Source organism: Lineus longissimus, chromosome 9, assembly GCF_910592395.1.
Source record: "Lineus longissimus chromosome 9, tnLinLong1.2, whole genome shotgun sequence".
Taxonomy (NCBI): domain Eukaryota; kingdom Metazoa; phylum Nemertea; class Pilidiophora; order Heteronemertea; family Lineidae; genus Lineus; species Lineus longissimus.
Genome location: NC_088316.1, coordinates 1408435 through 1434108, shown reverse-complemented (window position 1 = coordinate 1434108; position 25674 = coordinate 1408435). Strand labels below are relative to the sequence as shown.

Sequence of the window (25674 nt, the reverse complement as noted above, 5' to 3'; positions counted from 1 at the left end):
AAAACAGAGGCGGCTAATAAGTTGAAACCCAAACTCTTCCTGGAGCAGTTTCCATATCGTCTGTTATGACTGCTATCAAAGATCGAATCGGATCATCTCCCAAACCCTGTCGTCTGCAGGGTACAGGATCCCAAAACAACCAGTGTCAATATGATTGGTTGGGATGACATGACATTGGAACTCACTTAGGAGTGTAGCCAGGATCTGCTATTGTCATATTATTGGGCACGGCTGTTGCACTTCCCAAGACCTGATAATGTCACTGGTTATGAATTGATTACTCGTTCCTTCAGTCAATATCGTCAGGTCACATTATCTGACTTGACTGTGCAGCAATAATCGTCGCAGCGACAAAACTTGCTTGACCCACAACCTGGCCAAACCAAAGCCAAGTAAAGGTTTGGCCTAGACAGAGGGTGTTTACACTCCTGACCTGACTGAGCCCCCAAGCAACCAGCATCCCAACCCGAGTAACTCCCAACACAGAAGTCTGGTTGCATCGTGTTGATCGATGCAAAGATCAATCTCCCCAGACACAGCGACGCGTTGATTCAAATCTCCCGGAGCAATATCCGTATTGTCGCATGGTAATTCACACTCAATCCTGTATTTACCTGCTATGTTTCACACCAATTTATTGGCGCGGCAGCATTCATCGCCGACGGATCATTAGTTTTGGACGCGTAGCACGTTCCGCAACCTTGTTTATCATGCCATCCAATCCCTTGGCGGTGTGACCTTTACTTTTCATTAGCCATGTGAGCGGGGACCCATGAAGTATTTCCTCCGTGGATTGAATAGTATACCTGGGTATGGATCCTGTACGTATATTTTCTACACATAATCGTACTCAATGACGCTATTTGACCCACTTGGCAGACCAGGCCAGATGACAGGGTATGATATATTCATGGAGTGGATACTACACAATATCCCTTGATAAACAAGGTTGATTGTAGTGATATGCAATGAATATAATACATAAATAGCGGTACGAGAACTTGAGCTGTTTGAGACCAGCTGTGAGCAAAGAATACTATACTCAGCTATAACAAAATCAGCATTTTCCCTCAGACTCACCATTTCAACCCACAGGACCTGTGACATTTGATCAATATGTCAATCGCCCGCTAAACTATAAATAGCATGGCGTCTTATCTTATTAAAACCTTGCACGACTCAATAAAGAGCGCTCTTTAATCCCCGACTTTGCATCCATATCAGGTGTATGTCAATTAAAATCAACAACTTCACACTTGACACTCATTATCGCACTCTCACCAGAAAGGATTCCTCGCCGTTTTTTTTAAGACTTCAATCTAGTGCGTGATGTGAATAGAAGACTATCCACCTATAGCGAGTGCTGTTAAAGGGATATGCCATTCTTAATCACTGGCGGTCCAGGAAAATAGAAATGCAGTTACACACAATGCCTTAGTGCAGTTATTATGCATCCAAATTTGTTGAAACTTGGTATTTGTAGTATGTTTATACTGTCCACGTAACGGTATTCTTGAAATTCATATTCAGTTTGTACTCATGCACATTGCATACAAGTGATTTCAATTGCAGCAACGTGCAATAATTATCACTCTGATGAGCAATAAAAGAAAAGTTGGCTGGGGATAAAATTGCTTGTCATGTGATGAAATCAAATAGGTAGACGTATATTGCAGAATTGACCAATCTTGCAGCAGCGACTCCCGCCCAGAAGCGAGCGATGAAAATCTCTTGTTCAAAGGTTTTCATCTGCATGCAGTGCATGTTCACAGCTTTATGCATTGAGTCCTGTATCTGATATCTTAGGAAATTGTGGTTTATCAAGCATGCTTACCAATACCAATCACTGACATCACCATCTGTGGCTCATCAATAATTTCCAGATATTCTCATGGAAACATTTTTGTCCTGGACAAATATTGTTAATTCATTAGAAAACAGCAGCTGTTTAATTGTGTTGGATACGATTTATCTTGATATTTTCTGCATTAATGGAGTGGACATAGTAGAATTTACAAGTGAAGCTTGTGGTAATATCATTGAAGCTATCATGCAGGTTCCCCTTGGGGAGTAAATAAAGAAGCAGTGGATGAGGGGGTCTGTGGGCCCTCCCCTAGATTTTGTTATCTAAGTGCCAAATATGTGTTTTCTGGGCAACCGAAGGCGTTATTTGATTTGGGGAGATGCACCCTTAAACACGCTGCGCTCTTTTGAAAAGGGGGATTCACGCCTCATGTCCCAGCCCCTTAATTCGTTACTGACAAGGATGGGTTCCTTTCAGAGAACGCTACTGCTGTTTTAAAACTGTGCCGAATTCTTGTGATTCACAATATATAGCTTTGTTTACATTCTTGTTGAATCATGCTAGACAGGTGGCATCATACCGACCTAAACACAGCCACCGAGTGAACATGTGAAGCAGAATTTTCCTCATTGTAAATAGATTCCCATTAGACATACCTCTGCAAATAGTTGTACACCTTTTCTGGATGAGCGGAGTACATACTAAAAGCTACCCGCCAGAGGGCAAAACCAGCTGCCAGATGGTCAATAAGGAGATAATCTGTGTTGTTCCGCTACGGGTTTCAGACAAAACTATTGGAGATCGCTTTAATCCCACCAGGTGTTTGTAAACATTGATACCCGCCAATTTACCATGTTCTTCCGATCAGCAGGTTCATATGGTCCAGCTCAAGTGTTGGATCAGCGGGTTCAGTGGAGAGTGCTAGAATGTCTTCAGCAAGGGCAGAGGGTGGTGGATGCTGAAGCAGACACTCCACATTTGGGGCACTGAAGACTTGAAGGGCATCAGCAATGGCAGAGGGTGGTGGATGCTGAAGAAGACACTCCACATTTGGGGCACTGAAGACTTGAAGGGCATCAGCAAGGGGAGAGGGTGGTGGATGCTGAAGAAGACACTCTGCATTTGGGGTACTGAAGACTTGAAGGGCATCAGCAAGGGCAGAGGGTGGTGGATGCTGAAGAAGACACTCCACATTTGGGGCACTGAAGACTTGAAGGGCATCAGCAAGGGCAGAGGGTGGTGGATGCTGAAGAAGACACTCCACATTTGGGGCACTGAAGACTTGAAGGGCATCAGCAAGGGCAGAGGGTGGTGGATGCTGAAGAAGACACTCCACATTTGGGGCACTGAAAACTTGAAGGGCATCAGCAAGGGCAGAGGGTGGTGGATGCTGAAGAAGACACTCCACATTTGGGGCACTGAAGACTTGAAGGGCATCAGCAAGGGCAGAGGGTGGTGGATGCTGAAGCAGACACTCCACATTTGGGGCACTGAAGACTTGAAGGGCATCAGCAAGGGCAGAGGGTGGTGGATGCTGAAGAAGACACTCCACATTTGGGGCACTGAAGACTTGAAGGGCATCAGCAAGGGGAGAGGGTGGTGGATGCTGAAGAAGACACTCCGCATTTGGGGTACTGAAGACTTGAAGGGCATCAGCAAGGGCAGAGGGTGGTGGATGCTGAAGAAGACACTCCACATTTGGGGCACTGAAGACTTGAAGGGCATCAGCAAGGGCAGAGGGTGGTGGATGCTGAAGAAGACACTCCACATTTGGGGCACTGAAGACTTGAAGGGCATCAGCAAGGGCAGAGGGTGGTGGATGCTGAAGAAGACACTCCACATCTGGGGCACTGAAAACTTGAAGGGCATCAGCAAGGGCAGAGGGTGGTGGATGCTGAAGAAGACACTCCACATTTGGGGCACTGAAGACTTGAAGGGCATCAGCAAGGGCAGAGGGTGGTGGATGCTGAAGAAGACACTCTGCATTTGGGGCACTGAAGACTTGAAGGGCATCAGCAAGGGCAGAGGGTGGTGGATGCTGAAGCAGACACTCCACATTTGGGGCACTGAAGACTTGAAGGGCATCAGCATGCCTGTGTAGGAGAGTGATACAGCTACCTACCATCCATAGGAATTATTATAGCACTAAACTGAGAAGTGATTTGTGGGGCATATACCTATCTTGCAGTTTGCTTGAGTTCATGTGATTCCATTCAAGGGGAAGCCTGGAGTCAATGATCAATTGCTACTTTGAAACATCTACTTTAACAGCACCCATACTGTACCAAGGAAGCATTCCAGGTAACTTATGAACCAACCAACTGATGGATATTTCAGTGATATCTTCCAGCATGCTTTCCAAAATGGTATAATTTTGGAGGAGGTTTTGGATATATCCACAGTTGAAGAGATTTCTATTTCTAGATTTGCTGGTATGGGTCGCAAGGACCTAAAATTCCTGGTTCTTTACTGCCCTTCGGCCAAGGTTCGTTGGACGTGTGCATATGGCAGAGCAAGCGAAAGATCCTGCCAAGTGAGAAATATATGAGTACCTTACAATACAACAGAGTCGCCCTCCTTGGACGAAGGCCATGGGCAAATGGTCAATATAATGATCGGATCCAAGTTAAACCAAACCAGAATCTTGCAATCCAAAGACAATCAGTGTAGAATTCAAGTTGATTGAACACTATTCATGTAGTACACAGAAGTCAACCAAGCTGAGAATGTGGTTCCATCACAGTGCCTCTCTACTACTTTGTAACCATGATAGGAGCTTGGCCATTAACTAAATCAGACCTGATATGCCCCATCAATACAATACATGACATTTTGTCTCCTGAGAACGTGACATGGCTCGCCTGATGTGGGTCTAATAGCCTAAATCAGGTGCTCTGACAACTGGAAATGGTGTTTTATTATGGTTCCTGAGCTATCCTGGATTTCGTAAAAGAAATGGGTGTTGCTTCAGACGAATTGGTGTTGGACACACAGTGCCAGAATCTCTTCAACAAGGGCAGAGGGTGGTGGACACTCTTCTGGGTATCGTGAAAGCAATCGGTTGTGCTCCAGATGTAGTGGTGTAGGGCCTGTTCATCCGCAAATTGCAGATCTAAGGAATGATGAGTACTGCATTTAATTCACTGCTGATGATATGCGAAGAGAATGTAAAATACATCTATAAACCAACTCACCAAGTTGTCAGCCTCTCAGATTGGTATTGAGAATTTTGCTTCTCCAAAATTTGAGTGCTAAATAATCCAAATTTGAGGAGGCCCTGAAGACACTCATTTTTACACACACTTCAGCCCAGTTCAAATCATGGACTGACCCCAAAAACTGTTGGGAGCTAATTGCTCAATTGAGTGTCAGAGTCATGTGACCCAAGCTCCCCACTTCATATACTCATTTCCATACACACTATACTCAGAATCTTACAATTTTATATTGAAGACTCTGCTATAATCCGGTGCAATGTATGGACTAAGCCCTTTGGAGTTAATTGATCAATTAAGTGTCACTGTGACCAAAGCTCCCTACTTCATACATAGTAATACTGTCAATCATACAATCAGAAACCACCACATACCAAATGTTTTTGTAATAGCATCTATATCATGATACACATCAGAACTGTGTCCTAGTTACACTCAAATGACTAATTTACGCCATTTGATGGACGCCACTGTATCGTATAAGCTCCCCTGAATGGTGAGCTAAGAAAGCTTAACCCTAGAAGCTGTTAGACCTACCATTTCAATTGCCATCATATACCTCAAAAGATCTAACATCACAACCTTGACGAGTGGCCAATCTGTTGATCCATCGCTGGAGAGCATATTCATACATCGAGGCATTTATGACATATTCTCCAATATTGTAACATTTATGACATTCTGGTTCAGATTAGACCTCCTTTATGGTCGATAGGAACCATAGGCAAGGAAGACATGTTATTCACACTGTGCTGAATGGTAGGCAAATGCAATGTCGAGTTCTTAGAGATTATTTGTTGCCATGGCCGATAAACAGAGTTTTGACTAAGTATATCTTTCTTGCTGTCAACAGGCAACAGAAGAACACATAGACAGCTGGAGTCTGCCGGACTTTTTAAAACATGACACTGGATATCTGTGTGACCTTTGAGTAAAACAGGACACACACAACACCCTCAACCCGATCACCAACCTTACGGTTGACTGCTGAATGAAGCAAAGGTTGCCTGGACTCCCACTACCCAATGATCTTCTTATCTACATCAAAGAGAAAAATATCTAAATGTACGTGACGCCGCTTGGTTTTAACACGTTAATGGAAATGTGTATGACCTTTATGTCTCACAGGACTCCCACAACACCCCTAACCAGATAAGAAACCTTTCAGTTGACTGCCGAATGAACCTACAGTTTGACACTGCTGGACTCCAACCAGGCAACATTTCATCTACATTGACGCAAGTATATCTGATCATATTTCAAGCATTCACCAATCCATCTGAGGAGAGGAATCTGCAGAACCTGGCTTAGAAACATGATATGGTTTGCATCGACACACCAGTGACTGCCTTTTGAAAAAGCCAGGTGCATGGTTTTCAGTGCACCATAAAATCCTAGATGCACTGTTTTTTTTACCACCAACCAACTTTTCTTCTGGTATCCATCGACAACGTTAGTCTGGTGGACACGAGGTTGGCCTTAAACTTGCTTGAAATCGAAAATTTGGACAACACACGTGTACTACAGCGCAAACGGCAGCATTCTGACATATAGAAACATGTGGTCTGATTCTATTTTTACTTGTCACTAAGTGATCACGCGTCCAACCTCGTATGCAGGGTAATGTGGCTTTCTCATTGGTCGAACGTTAATTTTGTTCACAGCCTTATAAGGCACTTGAGCGCAACGCAGTATTTCTCTGAAGGAGAAAAGCTTGATGGGTTATATCCGGTACGCGCGAGACTACCGCAAAGATATTTCCAGAACTGCGAGATTTACGTCGGAGTACCGGTATAGTATGTCTTCTCTTGAGTATATAATTTCGGCGGGAATATTGCATCTCGGCTCGTGCACCTGCGGCAGTCGCGTCCGGTTTCTATAATTTCTGTCTATCATGGCCTAGTCTTTAGCACAAAAATAGTTCGATAATTGAAATGTCTGACTTACTGACCCCTGTGTAATTAGCATCACTTTCCACTGCGTCGCACATCATTTTTTAGGCGCGCGATTTTTTAATGCATTTTAAAGGGCAGGCGCGCGATGTTTCATTCACCTAAAAAAAATTGAGGCGCGCGCCTCAAAAGGCAGTCACTGACACACTTTTGTCCGACTTCAACCAACACTTTCATGTCACTTCATCCATCCGACTAGAGGAGTCTGCCGATTCTGGCTTCGAAACATGATACCGATACATTTCTGCTAACTTTACGCACTAACATCCTCACAGGACCGCAAATCTGATAACAACAATGTCATCTTTTCGATTTATGTAATCTATACCATCATGAACCATAGATGATTACACGTGTCTGCCTTCTGGGCTCAACGTGTCAGTGGATGGTACCTTCGGGCTTGAGACGAAACTCAACAACCCACCACAACACGTTGGTCTACAAGGAAATGGATTACAATGACAATAAGGCTAAGAGCCCCTCTCTCTTTGATCACCATCCACGCCAAGCAGATGGTACTCAAGTGTCAGTTAATGTCCGCAGAACCTCTTCATGCATAACATTAATGCATTTACGGTCACCCGATGCGATGTTGTAGAAATATGGGGATAGAATGCAATCCCTCACCATATCACTCCAGAGAGTTCAACATCAGCCTTCAGCCCCAAGACTCTGCTTAACTTTCAACAGAGTAGACCATATATTTCATCCGATATGTTCTATCCCATTTCCACTTTAAGCAGGCCTGATTATGCATTGATGAGGGAAAGCATTTCCATCTTATCTCCGGCAGCTATTTCTCCAGATTACCATCATGGTTAGGAAGCTCGTCACATCGGCCACAGCAATCTTGAATAAATAAATCTAAATCGTGGAGATTCGTTGATGAAATCCAGCTGTTTACAGTACGGTATGGTAAGGTGGTGTCACATCAAAAGCAAAACATTAAAGCAATGAAAATAGTCCCAGTCGTCTGCTACTGACCAAGCACGCCAAGTCCATCACAGGAGTGTATCAACTTCTTACAAGACAAGGTGACTAATACACCAGCGTAACACGGCAGCCTCCGGCAAAATGGCCGCCGCCTAAGTCATGTCATGGATAATTAGATATGGAGTATCCATGAGCTAATGTATCAACTGATGAAGAGATGCTGTGAATGGGAAAAGCTTGAGCGATGTCGCTGTTGATGGGCGAAATGGAATAGCGTTCTTGCCGCTATCTGGGAAGACCGCCCTTGCTTTTTGTTTGGAGTGTTGAAGGTAATTTTGGTTGTGCTGAATGCTAAAAGCATTCATGGTGTTCTGATATTCTTGTCACTTTGTGGACTGAGGCTACTTTGGCTGACAACTCTGCTTTGGGTTGCTGTTAAATCTTCCAGTGCATTCCCAACACCACCACGATCATAGCCTTATACAAAGAATACATCTGAAGTCACATAGAACTTCATCAGCTTTTGATAGCAAGAGATCTTAGGACCTCAAGTATGGTTTAAAAGTCAAGATTGGGTTTCATGGAATCTCATCCATAAAGTGATAAAGTGAGTGGTATTGGTCAATATATGGTATTACAGCAGAATCAATAGGGAGCTGTCAAACTCAGGACTATTGTTTACATGCCTCTGGCGGTTTTCTATGACTTGGTTGAGTCAGTTGTTTTGAGCTGCAGGGAAATCCTCAGTGGTGCTTTGAAGAACGAAAGGTGACTGATGCTTCGAAAGTTTACAGTAAGAGGAGGAAATAATTTGGCTGGAGGTTCTTTGGATAATAGGTAGCGAGGTTGTCTTCAGTAAATCATTAAAACTTCCCCAAGGGTAATCGAGTCTTACTTTCTATGAGGCAACAAAATCGATAAAATCATCAATGTAGAAGTTGCAATCCTCATATTGGTCATTGAAGAACTATTGATTTTAAATAGCTGTCAAAGCCAGGACAGACTTTAGCAAGCCTCGGAGGGTTCCCTTGAAGTAACGATATATTGAGGATATCGAGGGTTTGAAAGCCAAAGTGACATATGGACCAGGCATGTAGCAGAAATTCAAAGGTTGGAGAAGGAGGGACTCAAATTGATATAGAAGAAGGAAGGTTATCATCATCAGCTTGAATTAGAAAGTACGGACTTTAAGACCCGAAACAAAGAAGCTTATCATATTAGGAACAAAAATTTTGAAAATTTTTGACGATAATATGACATACATTTTGCATCTCAGCCCTGAGCTGTTTCCCTGGTGAACACTCGTGAAAAACAGTAAATTTGAGAAAATTGAAATCAGCAGGTGGTTGTGTCAAAGCCATTAGAATCTCCTGTTGCTGAGCAACAAGGCGCACACTTCTAAGAATTTCAATAAGGCAGACGTCAGCCTCATTATGCCAGTGTCATCTCCTCATTTCACTGATGGATTCAATCTAAATGGCTTTTCCAGTCAAATTACAGCAACTTATCAAAAATAAACATCTAATACAGTCTGTAAATGACATAGACGGTTTTCATCATTATTCGAACGAGGGTGGTCTCAAGAATGGGTTCAGATGACAATGAACACTTTGAAAGGCTTTCCGATGCACACCACATTTATACTGAGTGCAATTTTCCTCTGCCCAGGGTGATATGCCCGTATATTCTCAAGTCTCCAATATACTTCAAACAATTTGGTTGTACTTTCATCACGACCAACGGCCAAAATAAGACTTGGCTAATGCGTTATCCAATACCCCTGAGTCAAATGGAGTCTGGCTGTCGGGCCAGGAGAGAAACATGAAGAGTATCTGTTGGTACAGATCAATGTGAAAGAAATTATTGGATAGAGCTGAGCCCCAACTTGGACATTAATGATATATTGCTTGTAATGCAGTGCACTTGAGGGCTCCTGGTCACTCCCTGATGGTATCATTCGAGCAGTGTTCAGTAATAGCTCTCTCAGTACAACAGCAGTGTTCAGTAATAGCCCACTCAGTACAATAGCAGTGTTCAGTAAGAGCTCTCTCAGTACAATAGCAGTGTTCAGTAATAGCTCCCTCAGTACAATAGCAGTGTTTAGTAAAAGCTCTCTCAGTACAATAGCAGTGTTCAGTAATAGCTCTCTCAGTACAATAGCAGTATTCAGTAATAGCTCCCTCAGTACAACAGAACTGTGTCCTTAGCAAGTCCCCCTTACAGCATATTTATCCGTGAGTATGATGATCAACAGCTGGCTTAGTGATGTAGGTTTCCAACTCTTAATCCTAGGGTTGTGGGTTCAAACCCCTGCCTGGTCACCCCTTCGTCCTTTTTTGGTGGAGGTGAAGAGAGCGCTAAACTGAAGCGCCCTGCAAACTTTTGTTCTAAATTGCTGCCACCTGCGATACAAATCGCGATTACCAGTTTTATCAGCAGTTTTACCAGTAGAACCAGAGTGTTATATCCATGTTAACAAGCAGCCTTCTGAGCATACGAAAAATGTAAACACACCATTCTGTGCTTCTCGACTTGAAAAAAGCTGATACCTCAGGTAACAAGAGTCACATTTGAGCTGCCATCAATCCAAGCTGTTCGACATTTCCTTGGGAAAAATGTTATGAGTGAGGAATTCACACATTATAGCTGGCCTTCCGTGGGATACAGGTATATGGAGCTGCTTCAATCCAACTCAGCGTAGTAGTTGCCACACTGATCCAAGAAGCAAGCAAAAACCATGGATTCAGTGTGAACTGATTCAGTAGACAACCTTGCACCCAGCCTTCCCACCTGCCTGTAGCAGAAGGTAACTGGAAGTTTAGCTGTTAAGTTACTTCTAGCTGCCATTTTATCCAGCAGCTTTTTACGGCTATGAACGGCAGGTAGGACTTGTTGAGTGACGAGAAACCCAATACATCCATGGAATGAACGAATGCAGAACATAAAACGCAGCTTGAAGTTGAACCATTGATTACTTTTAGAATAGACGATGTGGCACTGTGTTGAAAGTGTAGGGCCTGTTGGTTCAAAACTTTTAGGGAAGACACTGCTGCCGTATGGCTGGGGTAAATCTGGAAGGACTTACTGATGGACGGGCAACCCCTATACATCCACCGAAAGAATGCTCGAATCATGTTGGATTTCATAACCAATAGCCTTGATGGTATATACTGGTTGCAATGGCTGTATGTGCAGAGGGAGGTATCTCATTTGTGACCAGCAATACATTACACAGCAGAAACTTCTAACAATGTAGATGTCAAGCAGATAGCACAGCTAAAATTACATTCATTTTTCATGAGGCAATGACGAATCTGTAAAAATCAATATTTCCCAGACTTCCATTTCCAACCAAATGGATCAGACATTGAATCATCAACACGATCTCATCATGACAAACAGACAAAAACAACTCCACCCCACATGTTGCACGGATGATTACATCATCTCGATGTAGCTTAATGAACACGCTTTTGCAATGTGTCCATTGATCTGACAGCAGTTACACACGACTTATGTCAGCAAATCCCCAGATATGACTTCATTATCAAGAGTCATCAATATGTGGCCAGTGGCTCCATCCTAAACCAGCCATTCTTTATTTACTCTACCCCTGGTGAAACAACACCCTTTAGACATCACAGCAGACAGGATCACACCAATCATAACATTTTCAGTGCTCAACTCGTCCAAGCAGTCAACAAATGTGACCCGCTCTACCAAAACTAGGCGCTTGTCGCATCTGAGCTTGACAGGTTGATACGGACTTGTTGTTCATTTCCCTATTGTAGACCTTTTGTGAAATGTGATCAAATCAGTTTGTAATAGATTTCACAAAAAGTCTACAATAGGGAAATGAACAACAAGTCCGTATCAACCCGTCGAGTTCAGATGCGACAAGCGCCTAGTTTTGGTAGAGCGAGTCACAAATCGTAGTTGACTTAAGACCTGCAAGTTGTTTTTGTGCCAATCTTGTTGACTTGGAACAGGGAAACCACACTGATACCGACAATCATTCACACAAAATGGGCTTAATCTCATTTTCCTATCAAATGCTGTGGACATGGTGGAAAGAGTGCATGCAATCGTAGATTTAGTGAGATTTATGGATAAACTTGCCATCGTCTGCACTGCAGGGAAAGGCAGCCCCGAACAAATGACATAGATCTCCTATTCGATTGATTGAATGAAACACTGCACACCAGTGTCAACCTGCCCGCTAATGATTCTCTAACGTAATCAGTTGATTGATCTAACTACTGCCAACCGAATCAAATAATCGCTAGGACACGAGCTCCATGCTGAAACACTGTTCTTATCAACTTTAGGAGGTGACCTTTAGAAGGTCATGGAAGACTAGGGTTTGGGTAGAACATCTGACTGGGCAAGCAATACCAATGGTCAGTCATCTGACACACTAAATTGGCATCATTTGTGTACAGCGGTGCATTACCAGCAAACTTCACTTGGAATAAGTTTGTATATAGATGCATGCTGAACTCATTACAAGGTATTGACACACGTTGTCTGAAATCTGAGCAATGTCAACATTGAGAGTCAAGATGCAATGCCATTAGCAGATTGACATTGATGTTGAAGATGGACTTAGTGTTCGTATTCTAGTAGCAACGATGATCCTACTACATGCAGTACTTCAGACGAATCTAACAAAGGTACAGTATGGACTCCACTCCCTACGGCGAATGGATTCAGAAGTACATTCCCGCAGAATGGACATCGCTCCAACTGGCAAATAGATGGGAATTAGAGCAAATACTGGGCAGAATGGATATCACTCCAAAGGGCATATGAATACAGGGTCTGGAGCAAACATTTGGCAGTTGTGAAATCATCAACATGTTCAACACAATTGCAACAACTGTGAGAAAAAGTATACATTCAATCAATCAATAAGGACTGAGAAGGGTTGATAGCGTACTCTCGTGTTAATGAGTCTCCTATCTCTCTGATTGATCTATTTCCTAATCAAATAAAGTGATAGCGATGGCACAATTGACAGATGCCACTCTAATTTTCCATTCACCGAACTTGTAATTTGCCAGGCGGTGAGGGGAGGCAATATTTAGCTTGTTCCGATATATAGCAGGATATATAGCTCATCAACTGATTGCCTGCTAAATAGCTAGTAAGGGCAGGATCTCTAGCTATCTCAGCTACCACATCAATTCTCCATTAGCATGATAGGCTAATCCATTCAGCAGGCTGGCAGAAAGAGTAGCCTAATGCAACCCACACCAATTTTTTAGCTCCTATTCTGAAAAACACCTACTTAGTTCACTTTCAATTTCGTTCAAAGCATTTGAACCACCCTGCCAGCTGATGGCAGCAGCTTCGAGGAAAAGCAGTTCATTACTGATCGGAAATTACATTTCTTTTGCATGAGGTGTGTTGTCCCGGTGACACGTCACCTGAACACTCAATGAGTATCACATTTGCTTAGACAACCAGCGAGCCCAGATGCAATTGATGACATACTAATGAAGATCCCAACCAGACCGATACTGAATTAACTGACGGCTTACAACACACCACCAGTAAATCAACATCCTAAAAAACCATATCGCTTGGAAGTTTTCAGATTATATTTTCGTCAGATGCATTTCCATAATCAATGTAACGTGAATGCATCACTGCAAACTGACGGCATCATGAAAATGCTCCGTTTAGTGGAATCAAGACAACTTTTATTAATGCGGTGCATGGAGGCATAATGAACCTCAAATCCATTCAATGAGATTTTTTAATTTTGATATATGCTTTGCAAGTAGGCTTATAATTAGTCCATGTACTACAAGGACAACAATAAACTATCGTAAATAGAAAGGCATGTTGCTAAAAAATAAGTCAATGGAACAACAAAGAAATCGAAGTCTAACAGGTACTCAAGTTTGAACAACAATGAACACACTAAAAGTGTAATCTACATTGTTGACATTGGGCCACTTAGAAAATTAAAGGTAAACAATTGATAACAATAGCCAAAAGTTGGTAGGACAATGTATTCCCACGGAATTGCAGCTCATATCAAGTTCGCTGCAAAGGGCTTTCAAGCCAGCTTGAAGCTCGGGAAACGACGGAGCAGGCCCTATCACAGGTTCTTTATAGTTCACCTTCCACGGTTAACACAGGTTGCCTCGGTGATCAGATCTCATTGGGTATTTTTCTTGTCGTGTACGGCCCTTACTTCCCAGCCACTGGTTTTATCAAGCAAGCATTTCGTATGCCCTTTCGATACATTTTTAAAGAACATACGTTTCAAGCCAGCCTTTTCGAAGTCCCTTTCTATAGTACATAACATCAGCAATTACTCTGTGATTCAGAAACAATCTGTGGCATGTGCCATCCGCAGATGAACTCAATTTGTTGGAAACAATTTAGACTGCATAATCATGTTGTAATACAATGTAGTATCGAACACCTGGTACATGTATGTCGAGATGTGTACATGTAACACATTGAACTCGACCCTCAACAGTAAACTAAAGGTGTGTCGATATGGTGGATAGACCTGGGGGCCATCTGATCAAAAATTCAGCCAGGCCACAGAGTCCATGATACCGTCACTTAACCCTTTGGGGACTGGATTGTTTCTTTCTACTGTTGGCAGTGTTGCCAATTGTGGACTTTTTCAATATTGCAAAGCATCACAAAAAATTATATTTCAAATGCAAGGAGTTTTGTAAAGTCACACAAATGGGCAGTTGTTGTTGGAAGAGAACGGTTTCAATTGCTCATACAATCACAACCAACAGCATTTAGCAGCGCTATGATATGGATGACCATGACGCTTGGTCTCAATTAGTCGATGTGTACATTGTGCCAGTGTTCCGCAGGACATCATCTCTCGTTGGCATTCATATAAAAACGCCTCCCTATTTTACATACTCGGCTTACAATAATACTATATACATGTATTGGCCTACTTAAACAGCAGGCAAATTGTCAACTGCCATGTTAAATCATTCAATCATATCCAACAGCACTTAGCAGCGTTACATGTATGATATGAATGACCATGACATTTGATATTTGTCTCCTGCTCTCGATGTGTAAATACTTGATGGCATTATGATGAACTGATTTGCACTCTTGAATTATTGCATCCGTAGCATATTGGATCCCTACATGTAAATCTCATAAGCAGAGAGATACTGGTCTTCTTTCTGCAGCACCTTCCTTGGACAAAATGAAAAGAAAAGAATTACAAGTGAAATTACAAGGATCTCACCTTTAACATCCTGACCCGGATCAACTTCATACTCGTCATCCAAACACTTGTACGTAAATTCCGAGATGTGGACACGACCTGGCTGTCCACTCGACTCCATGAAATTAGCAAACGTGACGTCATTCGAGAAGACATCAAATTTGAATCTTTTCGTACCGACAATTCCGCAGAGGACGGTGCCAGTATGGACGCCCACACGCATGTTGACCTCCTCGTTGTTATCCTCGTCGAATTTCTGAATCGCCTTGATCATGGCGAGGCCCATCCTGACGCAGCATTTTGCATGATCCGGACGCGCCTCCGGGCAACCGGACACGCAGTAGTAACAATCACCAAGAGTGGTGATCTTCTCACAGCCAGACTTTGTACAGATCTTATCAAAACGTCCAAATAAATCGTTGAGAAGCGATACGAGATGTTCGGCAGTCTTATTGGAACTCATCTTGGTAAAACCAACAATATCTGCAAACAGGATACTGACTTTTTCCATTCGATGCATGTTGAATGCGCGGAAACGAATCTCACCCTTTTTCTTGTTGTTTTTCTTCCTGGACCTTTTTACTTCATGCGGCTCCTCCTCTTTATCGTCGCGACTCTTCATCGCCTCCGCTGCGACGCTCGGCGGCATAAGGGAGTGGATCATCTTCTCTTTGATCTGTTTCTCGACAGAGAGATCGCGGCGTGACATGATGGACTGGCCAACTTTCCAGAACGTGTTCCGCACACGGACCTGTGACATCATACAGATATGAATCCCGACCAAATGGATACACAGGTGAAGAAGAATCTTCCCGATGATCAAATTCACGGGACTTTCCTCCTGAGTGACGGCGGACAGAACCTCGAAGACAACAGAATGTATCACACCAATGATCACACTGACATAGAATGGCATCGGGATGACCGTATACATCATAATGATAATCTCTACGGAACCGGTAAAGACCCAGACATGGCTTAGGTCCGGGTCCTTAAAGGCAAAGGACCCTAACAGCAAGGCACAGAGAAAGAGTGATATCACGAGTGAAACAGGCAGCATAAACCGCTGGTAGAAACGGGTATACGTAAATATGACAACCAGAATGGTGACTACGATGACAATGACGTCACAGACAACGAACGGTACCCAGTTTGGGCCGGAAGTGCACGCGAAGAAAATCCCCCATGCTGTACACGACGCAATGATGTAAAACATCGCATACTGAAATCGTCGCAGAGTTTGTGGGAAGGAACTTTTCTGGTGTTGTGCCTCAAGTTTTTTCGAATCGAATTGAGGATTCCACCATGTCCGCGCGGCACGCTCAAACAGGATTGGACGCTGGCTTTTCTGGCCGCTATCATTGCTTCCCAACCTCGTTCCCTTCAAGCGGTTCTTTGACGGTGATCGCACAACTTCCACTTCCACTTTCTCGGGATCCGTTTTGGCGTATTCCACCGTCCCCTCAATAAACTTTTCGTCAGCCATGATTGCAAGTAATCCCTTATCGGAACTTTGTCAGAGAACGAGAAGATTAGCGCACCAGATCACTGCAACATATCCAGTTTGAGTTAGGTCTTCATTCGTCTACCCTTTCAAACCTCCAAACAGATCCGAGGCCTGGACAACCAACAAATTGTCAGATCAACATGTAAATGTGACTGGCTAGGCCTCTGTTCGATTACTGAATAGACTGCAACGCTGTCAATGAAGACACTGCTATACAGTAGTAAATAGAGAATTGGTTGTTTGGCATTCCCTTTTATTTCTATGCCGCTACTGGCCGATTGAATAAAACCATATAAAGCTGTCTAAAGGTCATTGAAAGTGACAGTAAAGCACCTTGACAGGCCCAGTCACAGTAAATATGCCACTCCAGAGCTATTCAACGTTGGTTCCAGTTGAATGAACAGCTTTAACAGGTAGGCATATTTTGCAGATTTTCAAGGGAAACCTTTTTGACGCAACACTTTCAAATGCACTACAAATCCACATACAAATCGTAGTGTATCCCAACAGTGTGAGATCATCCGTAAAATCGGTTCGTTTTAAGCCTTATCACGTGCGCCATACCAGGGTTTGACCTCTCGATTTAATCCGTCAATTGTATTGTCCTATCTCCCCATGGAAGTGAGGGAAACTGACAACAGACGGTGACAAAGCGGTCTGACAACCTGTGCACCGGTGCAAGGACCCTATTACGGCAATGGTGGAGGTGGCTGTTCCGTTTAGAAACACACGCCCTCTGGGGGCATAACGAAATCAGTAAATCTAATATGTGTGTGCCTGGAAATATTACATTATTTCACACTCTCAATCTAGAATGGTATCATTTTATTGCACCTTATTGATTTTTGGTCATTATTATTATCGATTTCAGTTTATTTCTTTAATTCCTCAGGGACACCAGGGGAGTGCGTCGGAAAGATGGGACAACAGTAGTTACATAATTTGTTACCAGATGGCAGCTCTGTGCAGAAAGAAAAGTGACAACGGCTCTTGGCTGATTTTACAGCATTTTATCTGGGCAAACCAGATCTCTGGGACCCGGCTAGATAAGACAGGAAAGGATTGGTCATTAGCCGCCAGAAAATGGCCCAATTACTTTCTGGTCAAAAAGGGGCACATACTCCCATCAAACAGGCCTCAGAGAGAATTAATGATCATCTTTCATCATAATGCACTGTCAACTGTCAACCAGCATTCGACTGTCAATTGTCCTCAACCAGGAAAGAAAGACGAGACATAACACCAATTGCTACAACAAGTAGCCTGTTTTGGCCTTTATTTTATATTCTCCATTCACAAATTTTTAGCAAATAAAATATCAACAATTTACCAGACAATAACCAAGTTCGCCATATTCCTACAAGCTTAAAATGCGGACGAGACTCGTGACGGTGTCCACAAATCTTCCCTTGGTTCACTTCAAAAAGTTCCCGGCGCAATAAGCATGTTTCTATGAGGGACAACATTGTTATAACTATTCACAGTGCAACTAGGATTCACCAAGATACTGTGAAATCAGTCAGGAGCAGTTCTACTGCGACATTCCATTATAAGCCGGGTGTAGTATTTTCAAAGTTACCACGTCTACTGACCAATTTTACAGTGCTTCCGTCTGAAGGTTGACAAGGCAGTCAGGATTTTCTGACCAAAAATCAGAAGAAACCAACATACCCCTTTTGACAGAGACACTGATATGGGCACCTTCTGAAGTGACCTCAAGGAAAAAATATCATGACATCAGAAATATACACCAAAGAATACTACCTGACAGTAAAAGTAGTGAAGTAGGAGGAAGAAGATTGCTCCAAATGAACAATATTCTTCCGATGCAGTCGAAACAAGTTTGGCAATTCTAACAGGTGAAATTGTTGAGCTTCATAAGCAAAGCTCGTTCATATGCATTTGTTTGGCAGTGCCCCACACTAAGCCAACCAAAATCCCATCAAGCTGGTTGCAATTGGTTTTTTTACACATTGTCTTTCCTTCTATACGAAAAACCTACACTTGTTTATTTGTGATGTCATGGCATGACTGTTATATCTGATGAACTATACACTTTGATAATAACAATTATATTGAAATGAGTATTAAAATAAAACCCATGTTTCTTGTCTAACCACGAAAGAATAAGGACATGAGACAAACTTCTTTTGTATTATTTCACCACACTTCAATTCACATTTGTGACAAAATAAGAAATTATCAAGAAGATGAGGTGTGAGCTGCACAGAAGTGACTGTCCTCGGCGAGGCGGATCAGGTCACTGGTCTGCCTTCCAGCCCAGTGCATCACGTCATCCATTCAAATTCTCTTGGACGGCCGCGTCAGCAGCTACCCTCCACTGTGCCCTGCAAGATGGTATTTGCAAGTGTTCTCTTGGCTCTCGTGATATGGCCAAACCACCTCAGCTTTTTCTTCTCGGCAACGGTTAGGGGTTGCCTCCACTAGTTATCAGTTAATTGCACTAGCATCTGCCGAAATCTTGTACAACTAGAGTCTGGTGTTTAATCAAGAGGGCAAAATATGATATGAGAAAGTTATTTCACCCATATAATAGTCCATATCCCTATTCTTTCACACGATCACAATACATTTCATATGTACTTTAACAAAATCCAGCTGCATTCAAAACTAATCACAAATTTACAACTAGCTTTAATTTACAAATGAAATAGAGTGCGTCATGTTTAATTGAGAACAATGTATATGACATACATCATACACTAGAATAACCAACTAAAGTGAACATGGACAATACTGGGTGTCCCAAAAATTGGCAAAGGAATTTTCAAAACTCTTCAACGGCCGATTTTTAAGACACTCTGACTATCCATCTTCACTGCTTCATAGATTTACTCCTCAGCGCCGAACGTGAACCAAATCCCCCACCCCTTTGAGCTGGTTATCGGAGTCTCGTGGACTTCATGAAAGAGATACGCCATCGCCATCTTCAGGGTAAGGGAGAAACTGAGAAGACAAAACGGTCATTTCAGTTCCTACCTTGCCCTGAAGATGGCGATGGCGTAGTTCAGAACTTTAAATGACTTCATGAAAGAACTACGCTATCGCCATCTTCAGGGCACAGTAGGAACTGAAAAGACCGTTTCAGTTCCAATCTTGACCTGAAGATGGCGATGGCGTAGTTCTTTCATGAAGTCCATGAGACTCCGATAACCAGCCCAAAGGGGAGGGGGATTTGGGCCACGTAGATCTACGCGGTTCGGCGCTGAAGGTGTATCTCGATATACTCCTCCTTAAACTGGTGTTGTTAACGAGTGAGCGCACGGTCTGAAATTTTGATATACTTTGATACAATGTATTTACAAGATAAATAATTGACACAAAACAAAAGAACAGTGCAAAAACTTAACCCATTGCAGACTGGGGTGACTTATGATAGTCCCTCAGGTTCTTACTACAGTGCATTGGCCCATCAGGATATTTCCTGCAGGCAAGATCAGAAGGTGGTGGAGGAGAGTCGCGGTTAGTAACTGAGCAGTTTGGTACGTTTTAGTGTAAGGACATTTTCTCAATCACCCCGACCTTTCTGCCATCAGCCATGCAAAGCTAGCAGGAAAGCTGACCCCCCTTCTGCATCAATGCAATAAGCTCAACCCATGAAAGGGTTGAAATAATCAGACCATCTTTACAATACAAGCATTGCACAATTAAAACCATGCAATCATAGTTTTGATATCTATCGTAAAATATGATTACCTAGTTGGTATATTTACAGATTTCATATCGGCGTTTTCACGAGTTGCACAGAGCCACTGGTTGCATGTTTGGACAAATGAAAAGTTTGCCTCCAAAACAAAATATATGTTATGTCATTTTGTTGGCAACAACTTTGTAAAAGATCAGTCCCGACTTGAACTTGTAATAAGCATAAGACCATGAAGTAGTCAACTCTGAAATACAGAATGGTGTTCATCTCCATTTGTAAACAAACTCTTCACTTCACTTGTGTTACATACAATAGGTAGTTATACAATGTACCACAGGTAGTTATACCATAGGTAGTTATACCACAGGTAGTATACCATGGGTAGTTCATCATTTTTCCTATACCTGAATATCTTTCCTTTGATTATAATCAAAAACGTAGCCTATATAACTGACTAGAATACTACAAACGTGTTTTTGAAGATGCCATCGCTGGGCAAAACCCGGCAGCATTTCATCCTGAGGCTGAGATCTAGTATTCAGGCCTACCTCGGGTATTATGTCACTTCGCCACACTATGACATAAGGTGTCGTGCTAGTACAGAGGCATAACTTTGATAGTAGGCATGAATAGATAATGAGACATTTCCCGCACAATCAACAGTTCAATGCACATCACCAAGGGAAAATTCATACTCTGTTGCAGACAGACGCACAACCAAAACTCTGTTGGGACTTTGGCGGACACTTAGCCAAGTTTGGGACTTTAATTCCAGTGACAATTGTGCCATGGTTGGGTGACATCACAGAGAAGTCACTGACCAAAGTTTTACAAAGCTGAAATCCGGCAAAAAACCAATGAAAACTTGATGAGGGTCGCCTGTGGCAACTGTCCTACACCTCACGTCTCGGTTGGTCACGCGCACCAGAGTATGAATCCACCTAGAATCTGTTCCCCAGCAACCCCTATGGCCATTCACTGAATCGATTCCATCAGTACACTTCCATTGTCAATTTCCTCACGTCGCTGACGTCACCTGCCAGACGACCAAATGGCTACGATCGCCCTTGCTGAGACCTCCCTTCTTTTCCTCCGCCTCCTGAGCAGCAGCAGGGTCATCATCGTCACCATCACCTGAAAAACATTTACCGATATTTCAAAACATACCCAAGGAATGCACAGGATGTGTCACACTTGCCATTTCAGGGCAACTTCAGGTCATTCCTCTTTCATCTTCTGTCATTACTAAAACTTGGTCTGCAGCAAAAACACAGGGCGTCTCAAAATATTTAGACTTGCCACTTCACAGTACATACCAATTCTAAAGTCGACGTATCCTTCACCTCCCGAGATGACCAAGATGGACTTGAGGGGCTTCTCTGGTTTGTCACCCTTCTTCGGGTCAGGGACGTTGGAGGCCGAACTCAAACCTCGACTCGGAGCACCTGAAGATATTCAAATATTACGAATAAGCTGGGGTCCAGGATATAAGTCAGACTCAGTCCTATGCTGCACATAACCTGATATCTGAGGACTAAAGTCAGACTTGGTACGTATAACCTGAGATCCAAAGACACAGATCGAACGTCGACAACTTTTTTCCTCACCAAGTACAAAAGAAGTTAGATGACAACTTAACTTATGCTTTTTTAAGTCCAGCAAGGTATAAAAGTATAAATGCCATCCTGGCTACAGAAAACCTTTTCCAAGAGGAAGTAGGTAAGGGACGCTTGATGTATTTCCCATGAACCAACAGGATCAGATCCATTCATATCAACACCTTTATGCTTATAGGACCATTCACATGCAAAAAATATGCACAAATGAATAAGTACTGTGAATATGGAAATATTTAGTTGATCTCTATATATATAGAGAGATCAACTGAGAACAATGTTTTTGTGGTGAAAAGCAAGGCGCAAAAACAAAAGACTGAAGCAACATTTACACACTGACAATAGCCGCAGAGTTTATCCTCAGAGAGGCAAATTCCCACAATTGGCCCCAAAACCTGGTCCACATCTATAATGAACAATGCAATAAGCACACATGACAAACATAAGTTCCTGAGTTGTGGGATTAGGGACCGAGGTTGAGAACAGCAACTTATCACGGATCCTTATACGTATATAGATAAAACTCTGTAGAAAGAGGCCTAATTTTGTGTACTTTTTTATGTGTATTGTATATGTATATGTGTATTGTATATGTGTATTTACCGTGATAAGTCACTGATCTCAACCTCCCTATTAAAAACCAGGCACTACACTGAACTATTGCCCAACAGACATGCAGCTTTGGGAATCGGGCTACACTAAATGAAGGGGATTATGGCGTCTCCATCTAGATTTATCTCGGCTTGTACGGCTTCTCTGTTTCTGGAATTGATACCGAACTGGAGGTACTGATTGTCTTAGCAAATTCATCAAGGGAGGAGCTAAAATATCGGCCAAACTGAGGCATCATGCCAAGGTTTAGGGTGAAACGAAAGCCCCATCCCAGGTCACGAAGAGAGTTGGTGATGTGATCGAATGATATCACCTGTCACTTCTTGAGTTTAAAGCTTTTTATTTTCATTGCAACTGGGCAGTTCCCAAAGATGACAATTCTCATGGTTTTTCATTCAATGAAGCTTAGATAAATCTAGATGAGACCTTTTGAGCATGAATTTCTTTTCAGAACTGAATTTAGCCACAAACCTTCCTCTGGCTCAATCTGAACACATTTTTTCTCTACGAATAAAGGTAAACTTCCATAAGAAACAGTACTGTATTTTTTTAAACTCACACTCAGCAACAATCAATTTCCAAAGAAATTTGTCAAATTCTAACAAAAAGTTTAAGGTGCTAGCTGTATTCTTCATTTAAACTTCTCATGAATGACTAGGTTTTCTATCACCAATTTGATGTTTTTTTTCTGGTAATAGAAGTGATGGTACAGTAATTAGTTAAGACTACTGGGTTCTAAAACAAACCAAGGAACCAAGGTTATGGCAACTCCAGCAGGCAACACCAAATCCCCGCCCCAGTTGCCAATGGTTAACATTAGCTGCCTGCTAGCGCCTCCAATGAAGCAAAGCGACAACAACTAAACGAATGCATACTTTCGCTACCTGGCACAGCGACAAAGAACTTCACCGCGTCCTTGTGTCCGTGGAATGACAACTGTGCCTGCGCCATCGAGCAGTACGGAATGAAGCTGGCCGGGGTGACGCTATCTGTTCGACTATCACTGTAAACACGGATACAACCTCCTGGACTGCGACCGGTTTGGTTTGGGGTCATCTGCACTTTATTTGCTGGAAGAAAGACGAAAAGGTCAAAGGTCGGGCAATGAAACTTCACATCTTGCCTGAAAATATTGTAAACCGACAATTTTGCAGGCAATTTCGTGGATTTCACCAAATTTACTGATTTGCGGTCCAAATAAAAATTGCGATCATCTGTTTGAAAGCTCTCAATGGCCAATTTCTGATGGCGTCATTTTTGTCATGTGCAATCTTAAAATTTGGTTGACCCTATATTGCTTGAAACCAGTAGCGATGTTATCCACACATAGGAGAATCTCAACATGCTAGTACTCCACCTACTTTCAGAGAGCGGCACCGATATGATGACACCGTTACCCGTGCCAATCCACAGCCGACTGCTTGAAACCAACAGAGACGTTATCCTCACAAAGGAGAATCCCAACTTGCCAGTACCTGTAAATTATACATGAATATTTTAAACCGAACATTCAGCTATGAGACACCGCCAAAAGCAACAAACAATACCCTGATTTGATTCTGTGATTAACCAGGGTTTCTAGAAATTTTCAAATTCAACTTAAAATTTCAAATTTTTAACAAACAAACCTGGCTTTTTATAAAAGATTGCGATTTCCAGAACCTACCTAACATTTTACTGACGTATGGCTCAATATCGACATCCTGAAGGTGTTCGTGTGTGTACGCATGGTACAACCTCAGGGTGCTATCCAAACGGATGGACACCCAAACACCGTCTCCAACCCAGGCAAGCTGGCGCACCTGACTTTCCTTTCTTGGATGAGCATCGAAGGATTTCTGAAAGGATTATAGAGATGACTTATCATTCAAGACCACAAGGTTTTCTTCCTTCAGAAATAGAAAGAGGACACTACACTGTAAAATTTTGCTGCCTGATGAAAATCTGGCGAACAGAGTTGACTGTCTAAAGAGTGAACACAAAGAAGAAGATGAAGAGGTAAAAAGTTCTACAAATCGTAACCAACCTTGACAGCCATGGTCTGTGGGTCGACCACATGTATCCTGTTCCTGTAGCCACACCAGACGTGCTTGGTCCCGACCACACACATACACCGGATGGAGTGATGGGGACGCCCGAGGTCCAGGAGGTGGTAGTTTGTCAAATCCCACTGGCCATCTGGAAAAAGAGTATTAGAGACTTCTTCACTGAAGAAAAATCTAAACAACACTATGTGTCCTGCTGACTGTAGTCCATTTCATGAAAAAATGGGACTGAGATTTGTGGCCATTTCAAACAGAAAATGCAGTTAATCAGAATTTCACCTGAAACTTCAAAGTCTGAAGTGTCTTAAAGTACCTTCTTTGCCAGAATCCAGCAAAGAATGATCAAGAACAAGCCATTTGAAGTGAAATACTGACTTGTTGTACATACCTTCAGCCCTGTGGAACACAGCCACTGTGCCATCAGCCAAGGCAGCTAGAACACGACCCTTGATGTGTCTGCAACAGAATATACAACAATAAATGGGATAAAAAACAGTTGTATTGTGTCAATCAAAAGAAAAAGATCCAATATTTCTCGAATACAACTTGTTATGTAGGCAGTTTTTGAGATTCTAGATCAGAAATTGCTCTTACTAGGGCTACCATCCTCAGGATCATCCAGGCACTGGGTCAGCTTGGCAGACCAACAAGCTGCCCACAGTAGTTGACTACCCCTGCTCAATATTGGTTTACTTACACAATGCTAAGGACAGAATCCCTCAACTTGACAGAGTGCAGACACCTCTTCCACTGTGAGACAGCAGAGTGAACGTACAGGCTGAAACGAGAAATGATAACGGTTGGGTGGGGTGGGGTCATTTGCCTGCCCTGGCACAGACACCAGATACAAGGAACCTCGGTTTTACATCTCTTTCCAAGGAGCATGAAGAGCCAGGAATTGTAGTTCCTTGAAAGTCACGCCGGTTCATCCAGAAATATAACAATGAGATCTCCCTTGGATTGAACCCGGCCCTTTTGCGTGTTAGCCAACAGTGTTGACCACTAGGCTCTGAAGCATCTGTGAGATCATGTTGCAGTCATTTACCTCTGTGTGCTCTGAACTTAAGGCATAGTAGATTACAATTTGAAACTAGT

At 42.7% G+C, this 25674-nt stretch overlaps 2 protein-coding genes across 36 annotated transcripts in view; both read right to left on the bottom strand.

Annotated features, from left to right (window-relative positions):
* LOC135493181 (adenylate cyclase type 9-like) overlaps positions 1 to 17339 on the bottom strand; it is a 53862-nt gene extending 36523 nt beyond the window's left edge. For both annotated transcript variants that reach the window (XM_064780225.1, XM_064780226.1), the window contains exon 1: positions 15154 to 17339. In XM_064780225.1, coding sequence (XP_064636295.1) covers positions 15154 to 16618 — 1465 coding nt within the window. In that variant the 5' untranslated portion in view covers positions 16619 to 17339. The remainder of the gene's footprint in view (positions 1 to 15153) is intronic.
* A 552-nt stretch (positions 17340 to 17891) lies between these two features.
* The window catches only part of LOC135493274 (C-Jun-amino-terminal kinase-interacting protein 4-like), a 47873-nt gene continuing 40090 nt past the window's right edge, over positions 17892 to 25674 (bottom strand). For 30 of the 34 annotated variants that reach the window (XM_064780433.1, XM_064780432.1, XM_064780440.1 and 27 more), the window contains 9 exons: positions 25277 to 25357; positions 24968 to 25035; positions 24561 to 24712; positions 24201 to 24372; positions 23896 to 24009; positions 23410 to 23604; positions 23006 to 23038; positions 21623 to 21751; positions 17892 to 21440 (listed from right to left, as the gene is read on the bottom strand). In XM_064780433.1, the coding sequence (XP_064636503.1) occupies positions 21325 to 21440; positions 21623 to 21751; positions 23006 to 23038; positions 23410 to 23604; positions 23896 to 24009; positions 24201 to 24372; positions 24561 to 24712; positions 24968 to 25035; positions 25277 to 25357 (1060 nt within the window). In that variant the 3' untranslated portion in view covers positions 17892 to 21324. The remainder of the gene's footprint in view (positions 21441 to 21622; positions 21752 to 23005; positions 23039 to 23409; positions 23605 to 23895; positions 24010 to 24200; positions 24373 to 24560; positions 24713 to 24967; positions 25036 to 25276; positions 25358 to 25674) is intronic. The other 4 variants (XM_064780439.1, XM_064780466.1, XM_064780446.1 and 1 more) reach the window with 2 other exon arrangements.